At 39.9% G+C, this 14417-nt stretch overlaps 2 protein-coding genes across 2 annotated transcripts in view; both read left to right on the top strand.

Moving 5' to 3' along the window:
- Positions 1-8263, top strand: part of Lancl3 (LanC like 3) — a 110232-nt gene extending 101969 nt beyond the window's left edge. Inside the window, exon 6 of the transcript XR_006151382.1 lies at positions 8253-8263. The gene's annotated coding sequence lies outside the window, so the exon portion shown is untranslated. The remainder of the gene's footprint in view (positions 1-8252) is intronic.
- Xk (X-linked Kx blood group) overlaps positions 1077-14417 on the top strand; it is a 40241-nt gene continuing 26900 nt past the window's right edge. Inside the window, exons 1-2 of the mRNA XM_042702447.1 lie at positions 1077-1387; positions 10065-10327. Coding sequence (XP_042558381.1) covers positions 1143-1387; positions 10065-10327 — 508 coding nt within the window. The 5' untranslated portion in view covers positions 1077-1142. The remainder of the gene's footprint in view (positions 1388-10064; positions 10328-14417) is intronic.

Here is a 14417-nt window from a genome sequence, read left to right on the forward strand (position 1 = left end):
ATTCTTGTCTTGATCCCTTCAGAAATTTCACATAGAATTTGTGTTTATGTTCCTAAATAGAAAAAGGCTCTGTGATGCCTGAAAATTACAATCACCCAAGCAGGGAAGAGGATGTTATAATTATAAAAGTGTAATCCCTGTGTAGACAGGATAAAAGCAGAGTTTCAGAGAGGTTTCAGATTTGATCATGATGTGAAGGAGAGCGTTAAGTCCTTCTTGATGTCTAGAACATGGTTGAAAGTTCAGTAGGTAAAAAGTAATTGTGTTCCTCTTAGGATTGGCACAGCAACAAGCAGAGTTATGCCGTGGGCTACAAAACTGCTTCCTTATTAGGCCCTAGTCTTTGACCTGCCTGAGTTAGTCACACTTAAGAGAAGAATAAATTCTGTAGGCAGTTTTTCTGGGAGGGGAAGACTTTATTTAGCTCTTACCAATGATCTTTCCCCATTGCCAGCATTTTCACAGCCTTATAGTTGAAAGATGATGGGACAAGTCACAGTAAGAAATAAGAAAAATATTCATTATGATGATAGGTACATAACAATACACTGGAAAGTTGAAAAGAATCTGTGTGGCACATTTATTTTTAAATGACAGGAAATTGACCTTTTGAAGAAACTGGCGTTTCGTTGGCTCAGAAAAGAAAAACTGGGGTGAAAAGCATCCAGATCCCAATCTGGAACCCCTATTAGTTCCAAGTTTTCAAGGATGTTGTAGGTTTTCCAAAAGACAGCACCGAATGAGGGACTCTAGGACCCAGAGGTCCCGTGCCCAAGGCAGGCAGCTTGCTAGCTGGAGCCCTGGCAATGGTGGAACTCAAGGTACAGGTTCGGGGCCCGCCTGGAGACTGTCGCCTTTGAGACGCCACCAGCATTCTGGCGCGCGGGCTGCGCACAGTGCGTGTGGGCGTGTCCCAGAGGCCACGCTGCCCGCCCCACCCCAGCCAGGTCCTTTGCCCCTAGGCTCCGCTCCGGCGCTCGGGCTGCTCGGCGGGGCCCGCGTGCCCTCCGCGGGCTGCGCTGAGCGCGAGAGCAGTTCAGGGCCGGGAATGCCCGGAGCCCCTCAGCTAACCGCCGCCGCCGCCGCCGCCGCCGTCGCCGCCTCTCCTGTTTGGCCCCGGTGAAAACCGGTGACGCGGGGAGATGAAATTCCCAGCCTCTGTACTAGCGTCCGTGTTCCTGTTTGTAGCCGAGACGACGGCGGCGCTCTACCTGAGCAGCACGTACCTCTCGGGCGGGGACCGCATTTGGCAAGCGCTGACCCTGCTTTTCTCCCTGATGCCCTGCGCGCTGGTGCAGCTCACACTCCTCTTCGTGCACCGCGACCTCAGCCGTGATCGCCCACTAGTGCTGCTGTTGCACCTGCTCCAACTTGGGCCGCTCTTCAGGTGCGTGCTGAAGCCCAGAGCCAGCCCTAGGCCCCAGCCCCTTGGCTGGCTCCCCCATCTTCCCCAGAGAGGACAAGGGTGGAGGTGGAGGGGAGGGGAGGCTTTCTGGTTGGGACTGGTGGCTGGACCACAAGGCTGGGCCCATGGCAGGCCTGCCCTGCCCTCCCCCTCCTCTAGCTTCACCAATCTAGTCACAGGAATGGCTCAGGATCTATCATAAGGATCCTAAAGTTGGGGTGCCCTGCAGTGCTGTTCAGAGCCATTATATTACATGGGCCACCTCCACTTGAATTTGACCAATAACACTGGCAGTTGTTGGGTCTCATAAAACAGATGGCTTCCTCTGTGGTCAAGTGGATGAGCTCCAGCACGTTCGGCTTGTGCGGTCATAGACCGTTGCAAAGTGTGTTCTTAAACCATGGTTACAGCCAAAGCATACACTGGTCATTTATCAGACACGTGGGAGCTTACTGTGTGCATCAGGCACAGTTCTAAGTGCTTTGTAAATATTAATCTGTTTAATTCTTATACAGAATTCTAGAAACCCATGCACCGTTCCTTTCTCTTTGGGGCGTGAAAAACATTATGGAATGTATTTCTGGCAGTAGAAATGTCTACCAGACCTATCTATAAACACATAGTCACGAAAACCATAAATATAGTCTCTATAACGTAGACTATATAAACTTCGGTATAGGCCGGGAAGACACGATTGTGCTGTGTGTTAAGAAAAACTCTTGCTGGCATTTCTGGAAATTGATGTTTTAAAACAAAGCAAGTAGAAATATATGGTAACAAAGCCGACTTTGACTCATCTAAGGACCTTAAAGGGAATTTTAAATGTATGACTCTCCTATCTTTAATGTCTTTAGTAAAAAGCAAGACAAAGACAGATCTCTTTGGATTTAAAATATATTTAAAATACTTAAGTTTAGATATGGATGACAGAGGAGTTTGAACAGAGACAAACCTCAGTTGCCAGAAATGTAGCTAACCAGCAGCCTTTCCAACTAGGAACTCAACCTCACCCACACACACAAAGTCCAACAATAGTAAGATACCTTTTACAAAGCATTTCTATGAAATTTTATGTCTCAATATTAAAGACAACTATTCTAGCTGAAACTCATAATATTGACTTGTCGTTTATACAGTCACAGGAAACTTGGTAAACAAGTTTCCAATCCTGCAGACAATCCTAGAAGGCAGAGAAACAGGTATGCTGACAGCAGTGAGAAGTTGCTATTGATGTCTTGATAGGGAAGAATCAGAAAAATGCAAAACAAAGAGAGTGAGGGAAATTTACATAGCACTGCAACCTGGAGCCATTTAGAAAAGAGTCCATCTAACCAAGCAGGACTTATGGGCCTGAAGTAAATAAATAAATGTGAGCAAGGTACATGTCATCATTCCATGATTACCTCTGTGAAAAGAAAGTGGGGGATATGGGGAATTGACTTTTCTTTTTCTTTTTTTTTTTTTTTGGTGCCAATCCTGGGGCTTGAACTCAGGGCCTGGGCTTTTTTACTCAAGGGCATTTTTGCCCTGAGCTTTTTTGCTCAAGGCTAGCATTCTACCAATGGAGCCACAACTGGCTTTTTTTCCCCCCTAGATAAGAGTCTCACAGACTTTCCTGTTGGGACTGGCGTCAAATGGCCTCAGATCTCAACTCTCCTAAGTTGCTAGGATTATAGGAATGAGCCAGTGGCACTGGACTGGGAAATGACATTTCTTAAAAGCTACCTGTGAGCTCGTGCTGGTGGCTTATGAATGTAGCACTAGCTACTCAGGAGGCTGAGATCTTAGGATCTCTGTTCAGAGCTAGCCAGACAGGAAAGTCCATGAGACTCTTCAATTAATCGCAGAAAGAGCTGGAAGTAGTGCTATAGCTCAAGTGGTAGAGTGCTAGCCTTGAGCAAAAGGAGCTAAGAGACAGCACCTAGTCTCAGAGTTCAAGGCCCAGGACTGGCAAAAAAAAAAAAGCTACTTGTGCTACTGTTTGGCCCCAGTTACTTTACCACAAGTAAATGCAATTGTCCTCAGGATACCCTCCACACTGGGGATTAAACCTAGGGCCATGCTGAAACAGCACTCTATGGCTGAGATACACCCCTAGCCCTTGTCCCCATTTCCTAGATAAGGAAAGTGACGACTCAGAACATGTTCCCAAGACATCTTAAAAAATAAAATTGGATTATGTAGGTTCCCTGTGGTCTATAGAAGAAAAATATGGGTTATGCAGGATATTTTAACAGTATTTTCTTTTTAAACTGTCAAAGTTTATCCATTTAGGAAAATTTAAAATATTAAACACCACCTAAATAACCATCTGAATAAATGAGAATATTCTGTAATTGCTGTTATTTAAAATGTTTCTAAACATTGAGCAACCCAAAGCTAACAAAATAATATTATGTACAAAGACTGGATGGCAAGTATAACCCTGAATTCAAGGTAATGTATTAAGAGCAATAATTTCTAGATGGTAGAGTGTGATTTTAATATTCACAAAAACAGAAAAGTATATCATTTTTCTCCTTTGTTATATATACTTTTCTGTATTTTCCATAAAGCAAAAAATATTTTCACCTATTTAAGAAAAATAGTTTGATGCATTGAAGAGCTGCCTTTACAGTTATATAGAAGGTTTTAACACTATTAAAAAATCCATTTCCAAAAATTCTGAATGAGTCATTGTTTTCTCAGTAGAAGAACAAAATAACAAGCCATCTTCTTCCATCATTAAAGAGTCTGTCATTCTGATGCAGCTAATTTAATTCAGGGTGATATTGGACCCATGATCTTAGAACTGAGATATCAAATGTGGTTCAAAGTCAGCTTCCAGATGAAAAGAAAAACATTTTGTTATTATAGATTAGTGTGACTTAATACCTTACTGGATTTTTTCATCTTTACATTAATAGAATTATTTCCCCAAACAATACAAAGAAGAGTCACAGTGTTTCTCCTCTTTACCTCTTACCCTTGAACTTAGTGACATTTCTAAGTTGTTTGGGGATAGTTTAGCTCTGTTTAACGTTGGGTGGGCATTGGCCAAACTCCTATTCTTTCTAAGTAGATGCAATTTTGGAGTGTATTCAAGGTTGGGGTATAGCTCAGTAGTAGAACATTTGCCTAGCGTACTCAAGACCTGGAATTTGATCTCCAGCACTACAAAAAAAGCAAAATAACCTCTTGTTATACATTAGCATTTTATTTTATTGTATGTTGTATTTTAGCCTTATATTTAAATCTGTAGTTCATACAGTTCATACAGTTGTTTCTATATCAGGGCTAGATTTAAGTATGAACTATGGATAATGCCTGAATTTATTAATTTCAATTTTAAGGATAATCTCTGAATTATAATAGATATTCCAGAAAAAGAGGATGGCTATCTCTTACAGAAAAAAACCTAAAATATTTCTATTTATAATTATTTTACTTAATTTTCATAAATTTGAAGTAAATATAAATGAGTTATAAGGTTGAAGAAATCTTCCACTTATATTGCTAGTATCATGACAAAAATTACATAAAAATATCTGAATTTACAAAATACACTTTAAGAAGGTCCAAAAGTCTTTATAGACCATTTCAAAAGTATTCGTCAAATTATTTTTCTATAGTAAACTTTCAAAAGATATAACAGTATCCATTTGAAAAGCATTTATATTATTTGCAGAGTGCTTTTATATACTGTATTTAATTCATCCACAGTAAAACACTGTGAACTTTCATTATCTTACTTTTACAGTCCAGGAATTGAGGCTCAGAGAGATTAAGCGAACAGCTCTTCAAAGGTCTCTCACCATTTTATATTTAACAAGTTTGGTTCTAGTGTAGCTTCTCTGAGCATGTGTGCCATACAAAGATAACATAGCTTATAGGAAATCATAGTATTTCTTTGGGAAAAAAGTATTTTTATTAATGTCCTTGGTACAATGCATTATTTATGCTGGCACCCACTTGCATTGTTTTCAGCTATTCAAATGAGACTATATATATATATATATATATATATATATGTATATTTCAAATGAGATAAAGTATAAAAGAATGGATCAAATTATTGATAATAACCTGCATTAGGGGGTCACCAAACTGTGCCTCATTGTCAAGTGCCCCTACCACCTGTTTTCTCAAATTAAGTATTATTCAAAAACAGAGGCACTGTTGAAGCAGAGTTCAGCAAAAACAAAAAACAACAAACAACAACAAAAAAACATGGTCTGTAAAGTCTAAAATACATGTTCACTATAAACATTGTATGGATAAAGTTTCCTGATCCCTGGTCCATATGTTACTGAAAAACTACTGTGTGTGTGTGTGTGTGTGTGTGTGTGTGTGTGTGTGTGTGTGTGTGTGTGTGCTGGGCATAGAGCTTCACACTTATTAAGCAGATTAAAACTGAGCTGCATCTTAAGCCCATACTTGATGGAAACATTTAATTTGTGGCTTTTTTTGCAAGTACTTTGGCTTGAACTCAGAGACCCATATTCCATTTAGCTTTCTAGCTCACAGCTGGCACTCTACCACTTGAGCCATGCCTCCAGCCCAACTTTTTTGCTCATTGGAAGTGGAGCCTTGAGGATTTTCTTACACAGCTGGATTCAAACACCAATCTTCCAGGTCTTACCACCCTGAGTAGCTAAGATTACAGGTGGGAGCTGCCAGTGCCAGCTTAATTTGTAGCTTTTTAGATAACCTCTTAAACAACAAAACAATGAAACACAATCCCCTGAAACAGAATTAGAGTAGTTATGTAGATCTTGCAAAATTTAAGAATACAACAACAAAAAAGCACTTAGTAAATGTACCCTTTTTTTAGTTTCCTTAAACAGTAGTGTTAAAAGGACTTGCAGCTGTTCATAGATTTATTTATTACCTACTATGTATAAAATTATTAAGATAGGCACTACTGGATCATGCTTATAATCCTAGCTACTCAGTAGGCTGAGCTCTAGCTAGTCATAAGTTCAAGGCTAGCCTGGGCAGAAAAGTTGCTAGATTCCATCTCCAAAATAACCAGCCAAAAGCTGGACTGGAAGTACTGCTCAAGTGTTATAGTGGTAGCCTAGCTAGCACTCTCTCCCTGCCCTCAAACGCACAAAGACTAACCTATGTTATAACAAATGTATTACCTGGAAAATGCAGTAAATTCTGAGAGGCTCCATCTGGCCTTTAAGGCTACCTTTGTCATTAATTCTCTCTGGATCTTTTTTTCATTTCCATTGACTGATCACTGAAGTTTCATTTTGTCAACAATTCTATATGATTCCCATTTCACACAGTCCTCTCATCAGCAACAAGAGACTCTCACTCTTCTCCAAGCTATCATTTCATTCCTCCTGTTTTTAGCATGCACTAGTGTTTCATTTGTTTGTTTTGTTCTTTGCAAAGTCTAAGCTTGATTTTATTATGTAATTACAGCATATTTGTTGTTGAATTTACAGAAGAGCAGAGAACATTTGCACAATGAAGACAATGAAACTAACATTTCTACAGTAATATACTTATAAACTGCCTCTTAGGGAAAATGAGCCCTAGTTTTGTGTTTAATGATTTCCATAATGTATTTATCCCCACCAAGTCTGATCAAGCTATCACCCTGGCTTACAAAGTTTGTGTTTTAACAGTAGGCTGATTTGAGTAAGTATGGGCCAGTTCTATCATTCTACTGTTTACTTATGAGTTGTGTAATTAGTGTGTTTATATATACATATATATGATTACACAAATGATAAACTTTTCTCTATTCCATTGTACGGTGTTTCTTTCACTTATCAAATATGGCAAAAACATTTCTAGTTTTGGGCTGGGAAGGTGGCTCAGTGATAGAGTGCTTGCCTTGCATGCATGAGGCCCTGGGTTCGATTCCTCAGCACCACATAAGCAGAAAAAGCTGGAAGTGGCACTGTGGCTCAAGTGGCAGAGCGCTAGTCTTTAGCTGAAGAGCTGAGGGACAGCGCCCAGGCTCAGAGATCAGGCCCCACCACCAACAAAAATAAATTCTAGTTTGGTTTGTTCATTTATTTATTTTGTGCTGAGGATCAAACCTAGGCCTCATGCATGCTTGGCAGGTACTCTTACTGATGAGATATATCCCCTACCCAATAATTTCTATATTAGTGGACACATTTCTTTATTATTACTATTTCTTTTCCATTATTTCTTTATTTTTTTTTGTTTGTTTTTGGGTCCGGTCGTGGGGCCTGAATTCTGGGCCTGGGCGCTATCCCTCAGCTCTTCAGCTCAAGGCTAGTGCTCTACCACTTGAGCCACAGCGCCACTTCCGGCTTTTTTCTTTTTGCTTATGTGGTGCTGAGGAATTGAACCTAGGGCCTCAGGCATGCAAGGCAAGTGCTCTACCACTGAGCCACCTTCCCAGCCCTTCATTATTTTTAAGTAATTGTCCAAAAGGGTTTCAATTCAACATGTCAGTTTATGAGTACAATTCATCTTTATCAGTCACTTCTGTCATCATTCTTCTTCATCTCTCCTAACCACACCCATCACCTCAATTTTTCTAGTTCCATTTTCACACACACACACACACACACACACACACACACACACACACACACACTCCTTTCTTCTGGGAGCAAATGAACAAAGGCAATAACACAAAATAGGTCCACTTTATGCCCATGTAATTGTAAGCCCTCTGTATGGTATTTTCACAATAAAAAAAATAGGTCCACTTTGTCCTCACTAAAAAGGTTCTGGCTTTTTCTTTATTACATCATGATTTTGTTTTATTATGACAAATCATAAATGTATAGTTACCTCAGGGCAAGGGTATAAAGTTAACAAGAGACCATAAAGTAGATGAATCCATATAAGCTTCTAGTAGCATTATAAGGTTGCTGTGCAAGTACATGGTTCAGGAAATGTCCCTTCAACACTTTTTTTTGGTTATGAGTCATGGCGGGGGCGGGGGAGGGGGGGAGGTAGGGAAGGGGAGGGAGGTTGAACTCAGGGCCTGGGTGCTGTTCCTGAGCCTCTTTGTCTCAAGGCTAGTGCTCTACCACTTGAGCCACAGGGCCACTTCTGGTTTTTGAGTGGTTAAATGGAGATAAGAGTCTCACAGAAACTTTTCTGCCTGGTCTGGCTTTGAACCATGATCCTCAGATCTCAGCCTTCTGAGTAGCTAGGATTATAGGCTGAACCACCAGCACCCAGCTTCTTCAACACTTTTTAAATCTGAAGCTTGAACACTTTTGTTACTCCAAGAGAAACCCATTTGTTCACAGCCTTTTATTCTGAAAATTTTCAGTCATACAGGGAAAAACACCTTTAAAAGAATACTACAATGATGGCTGGGGATCTTGCTCAAATGGTAGAGTGCTTGCCTAGCACATGTGAGGCCAGGACTGCAAAAATAAATAATTAAATATAAATATAAATCATTAAAAATAAATAAATAATGTGCAGTGAACACCAAAGTACCTACCACCTTGATTTTACAGAGATCATTTTGTTTCATACTTCTGTCCATCAACTTGTATGTACATGTGCCTAATTCAAAGTGAATCACGGGCATCTGCATCCCATCAGCATCAATACCATTACCCAGAGCAGAAATCCAAATTTAAAAATCAGCAGTTCTTTTGTTCTAGAGAGGTCCTAGGGCAAGCTTGTAATTCCATAAGTAAATCTGTCTGGGAAGCCCTCAGGTCAAGTATATATGCTAGAATTTATCCCTGCCTGTCCTTTAAGGGCTTCTAAGGACAAACTGGCAGGTGATGTTTTGTGATCATTCAGTGAAATCCAGGTGGCAAGCTTCCCTGTGCTGGACATTTGCCTAACCATGTCTTCTCCTTTAACTTAGGGTGGTTTGGGACTTTTATTGTGTGTGGAACATTCTCTCTCTCTCTCTCTCTCTCTCTCTCTCTCTCTCTCTCTCTGCCTCCCTCCCTGTCTCCCTCTGTCCCTCTCTCCCTCTGTCTCTCTCTTTCTCTCTCTCTTCCTCCCATCCCCCCTCTCTCCTCTTTCTGGGTATTAGTATTATTGCCATCTTCACAGCAACATAGTTATAACTACCATTTTTTGCCGGGCGCTGGTGGCTCACGCCTGTAATCCTAGCTACTCAGGAGGCTGAGATCTGAGGATCGTGGTTCAAAGCCAGCCCGGGCAGGAAAGACCGTGAGACTCCTATCTCCAATAAACCACCAGAAAACCGGAAGTGGCGCTCTAGCTCAAGTGGTAGAGCGCTCGCCTTGAGCTGAAGAGCTGAGGGACAACGCCAAGGCCCAGAGTTCAAGCCCCATGACCGACAAAAAAAAAAAAGAAATAACTACCATTTTTTGCTTTATAATTGAAGGAAAGAGCTCAGAAGGTAAGTTATTTGCCCAGAGCTGCACAGTATGTGTCCACAAGGAAAATTGAGCATTTTTTTCTGTGCTTCTGGAGCCTGAACCAATTCCCATTCTCTAGTAGGTTTTCTTGTCCCTGTGGTCTTCAGTATCATCTCTCTATTTGATTCATGCTGAATTCCCATTGGTCCCCTGGATGACCTGAAGAATACTGAATGCTTAGAACTTAGAGGGTTGACTGTAGTCCAGAATAGTCAAGACAAGGCTTTTTGAGTCAGGCTAAGTAGAAACTGGATGACTGAGCAAAGACAGACTCTTGCTTGTCTCTTAATTACTATGACTTGCTGATTTGTTAACAGGTGTTTTGAAGTCTTCTGCCTCTACTGTCAGTCAGGCCACAATGAAGAGCCTTATGTCAGCATCACCAAGAAGAGGCAAATGCCAAAAAATGGCTTATCGGAAGAGATCGAAAAGGAGGTGGGCCAGGCAGAAGGCAAGCTATTCACCCACCGCTCAGCATTCAGTCGGGCCTCAGTGATTCAGGCTTTCCTTGGCTCTGCCCCACAACTCACCCTGCAATTGTATATAAGCGTCATACAGCAGAAACTCCATACTGGAAGATGTATGTATATATTTTTTTGAACAAATAAGTTTCTTGCCTGTATTTGGAGCTCAAAGTAGAAAGCAAAACACAGAAGCATTTGTTTCAAGTGAAATTTGTTCCTATGTGTATTCAATATTTAGTCTCTGTGTTATAGTCACTAAGCCTAAAACTTAATGATAACAGGTTTGGGTTTTTTTTTGCTTATAATTCTGCATTTTGGGCATGGCTTTAAAAAGCTCCAACCCATTTGAACTAGTCTTGATTACCAATTTAAGGGCAGCTTCTAGTTAATTCAAGTTTCCCCCCAAACCTCTATCTACATTGGACATAGTGAAAAACCTTCATCTAAAAAGGAGGAAAAAACTCTCCTAAATATAAGTGTTAGGTATAGATGAATACTAGATAAGGTACTCTTGTAATTTGTACTACAGATATGCAAAATTATTTAAAAGGCCGAATTTGAAAAACATGGCTGTTTTAGGGTTGTAGTAACAGAGTGGAATACTATATAACAGATACTATATAAACAGATACTATATAACCCACAAAGCCAACAATATTTAATATCTAATTCCTTATAAAAAAGTTTACCAATCCTCGTTATTGTTTCTCTGACAGAATTCCATTCAGAAAATAAAATCTATTTTGTAAAATATCACTATCACAAGAGATTCTGTGAGATATCTCCCGAAACTTGGAAAAATATAGTCTATGCGTGTTAAGTAATAGACCTCTAAACAATAAGTAGCCATGATCTTGTTATATAGACACATGGCTGCTGTTTGTGCAGGTCTTGATCAACTCTAATCACTGCCCTAATGTATCTGATCTCCTCACCTAGGAAGGGGCAAGGCCTTCATAAATACATATGAGCTAGAGTGCATCCATAGAGGCAAATGTTGTGTTTAGAACATGTTTTAAGATTGTATTTGGTACGTGGTACAAACATCTGATGGCAGGATTAAACAACTCAGAGCTTATTTTGACCATCTAGCAGGAAATTGAGGGCTCACAGTTGCTGGCATTATTTCAAATTTGTGTTCCTGCACATTGGCTGGCCTTTTGCTTGAGTTGTTACTGCAGCTCCAATCATCAGAGCTGCATTCAAGGAAGGGATAGGGACTGAAGTGGGAAGAGCAGATGTTCTTCTCCTTTTATTATTAAGTATACATTTTCTTACTAGAAATGTCCTTATTAGACTTAACTTTTGTTCTCATTAGCCAAAAATGATCACATGGTCACCAAGCTGCAAGGAATGCTTGGATAGCTAGACATAAAAAAGACTGTCACCCATGTGTTAGATCAGTATTCCTCAAACTTCTCTGATGGTAATTAGAGTTGCCTAGGGCCTTGTTATATAGAAAAATTTACAAGACTCATGTCTGGAAATTGTGATTTATTGGATATGAGATGGGGATGCAGAGTATATCTTTTCATTTTATTTCTGTTTTATTATATAAACAAGGAATGCCAATCATTTTGTTATCAGCAACGTTGGGGAACATTGAATTAGAGTAGCTATTCCCTGCTTGGAGTTGTCACCTAGAACAAAACTGAGTTTTCTTAAAAGGCATTTGTAGGAATGATGATTGATTAGGTACCTAACAGTTGTCTGTCTTGCAGTCTAAATGCAGGCTAGACCAACAAAACTGTCTGTCTTCTTGATAGGCAAAATTTATAAAGCCCATCAGAATGTGACCCTATTCAGAATTCAAATTCTGTAACCCTCAACTCTTAAATTGCACTTATTGAACAGCACTAATAAATTTAGCCTTGGGGACAAAAAAAAAGGTGGAGCCAGGGTCACTGACCAGTTTTTTTTAATGGTAATATGATTTATATAATGAAACATTCACTGTTTAAGTATAAATTCATAGCTTCTAGTATGCTCAGTGTTGTAAATATACCATCATCATCACTGTTCAATTTTAGAACATTTTCATTATGCCCCAAAGAAATCTCTTACCCATTATTAGTCATTCTTTATTTCCCCTGCTTCTAACTCCTGGCAACTACAAATATACATTCTGTCAATGGATTGTCCTATTGTATATATTTCATATAAATAGTATCTTGCACTTTTGGAAAGTTTTCTTTCTTATAGTCAACAAAAAATGAACAATGTGTTGATAAGCTTCAGTGTTGAATGAGTTTGTCGACTCTGAGGTTCCTTGAGTTGAATCAGTTTTCAGTATGGCCTTGGTCGTCACTGAACTCATCAAATCCAGTGAAGCTGTGTAAAAATGAAGTCCAGAAGACATTGGAGGTACTCTGCACTAGGAAGTATCTTGGAGCCTGCTATTTAGCCTACCTGGACCTCAGAGTGTCCTCCCTTTTCTCGTTCACTGTGGTTGGAACATTGGTAGTAGTTACAACTGTTTTACAGATGCTTCCTTTGTACAGGCACACTAATGGACATCATAAGCATTTCTTCCTACTAGAAAGAGTAGAGGAGCCAAGATTTAAGGTTAGATTTGTATGACATCATTCAGGGATACAATGAGGATTTATTGAGTATTCTCTATGTTGAAGACTCTGGGATGGCCTATGGGAGATAAAGTAGTTAATAAGGTAGACAAGTCTCTATTGTCTTAAAATAGAAGAGAGAGACATGAAGACATAAATATTAATAAAATGTTCATGTTATTTCTGATAAATCCTTCAAAGTGTAAGTTGGGGAGCCTCTGTAAGGGGGATATTGGGGCAATCTAACCAAGCCTGGAAGGTGAGGCAAAGATTCCCAGAATATAGACTCAAAACTGGCCCAGGAGGCAGGAAAGCTCGGTGAAGGAAAAATAGAACAAAGTGTTCTAGGATTTTAAGCCTTATTCTAGGTGTATTGGAAGGCACTGGTAAGTTTTAGGCAGCACAAAGTTTTAGGCAGCTTGTTTCATTTTAGAAATTAATTGTTCTGGAAAAAAGATTAGAAATGTGAGGGGAGAAGTAGGGAGGTCAATAACTTGTCTGCTACAGTTGCTCAGGTTACAGTGGTAATGGCCTGGACTGGAATGGTCAAATGGATTACTGAGGAATACTATGACTGAGGAGGAGTAATGGCTTTGCTAATTAACTGGATAGGAAAGTGAAGGAAAGAGTGGTTCCTAGGTCCCAGACATGAGCAGCTATAGCCACATACTGATATATTTGTACTGGTACAGTATTCTGGAGGAGAAGGTTTGTGTATTGTTGTTTTGTTATTTGCTTTCAAATTTATATATTAAAAAAAGATTTAAAAGATTTTTTTTGTCCTGTCGTGGGGCCTTGAACTCGGGGCCTGGGCGCTGTCCCTCAGCTCTTCAGCTCAAGGCTAGTGCTCTACCACTTGAGCCACAGTGCCACTTCCGGCTTTTTCCTTTTTGCTTATGTGGTGCTGAGGACTCGAACCCAGGGCCTCATGCATGCAAGGCAAGCACTCTACCACTGAGCCACCTTCCCTGCCCAAGATTTAAAAGATTTTTAAAGATTCTTTTTAGCTCCTGAGAGAAGATGTAGTTGTTAAAACTAGTTCAAAGTTGATTGTATAGTATAAACACAGGAATATTCACAGTAGATATTGAAATGAATGCATAAATGGAGATAAAACTGATTTTATTACATCACGAAAAGGTGAACAACTGAACTTCTATTGTAGAAGACATTGAATATATCTATCCATGATGTACAAGCTACAAAGGGATATCAAAGAGCTCATAAGCAGTGTCAGGCTACAACCAGAGTACCCACACCTGGAATGGTGTCTGGGCGACAACAGTCTTTCCATTAAGCATGTTCTTTTTAAGAAAAAAAAAGGTAGAATGTCAAACTTACGTGGAAAGTTAGTTTCCTTAAAAGGAGGATCCAATCTTGAGGCTGAATAGATTTGAGTCACAGACATTTCTAGGCAAGGTCTAACTAAGGGTCAGTGGAGACTGATAACAACATGATCCAAGTTGTCATAAAAGCAGCTGATCATTGAAGGGCTGGAGCATGATATATAGTTTACTGGTGGATGTAAAGATGGGATCTTAACAGGCCCAGATTGGTGGGAAAATCAATTAGGGATGATGAGGAAAACCTAGTAAGACCATGGAAGGAGGCAAAGAGCTCTATAAAAGCTTAGCTGTAGTTA

The sequence above is a fragment of the Dipodomys spectabilis genome, unplaced genomic scaffold, assembly GCF_019054845.1.
Source record: "Dipodomys spectabilis isolate Male_0828 unplaced genomic scaffold, ASM1905484v1 ptg000324l, whole genome shotgun sequence".
In the NCBI taxonomy this organism is placed as follows: domain Eukaryota; kingdom Metazoa; phylum Chordata; class Mammalia; order Rodentia; family Heteromyidae; genus Dipodomys; species Dipodomys spectabilis.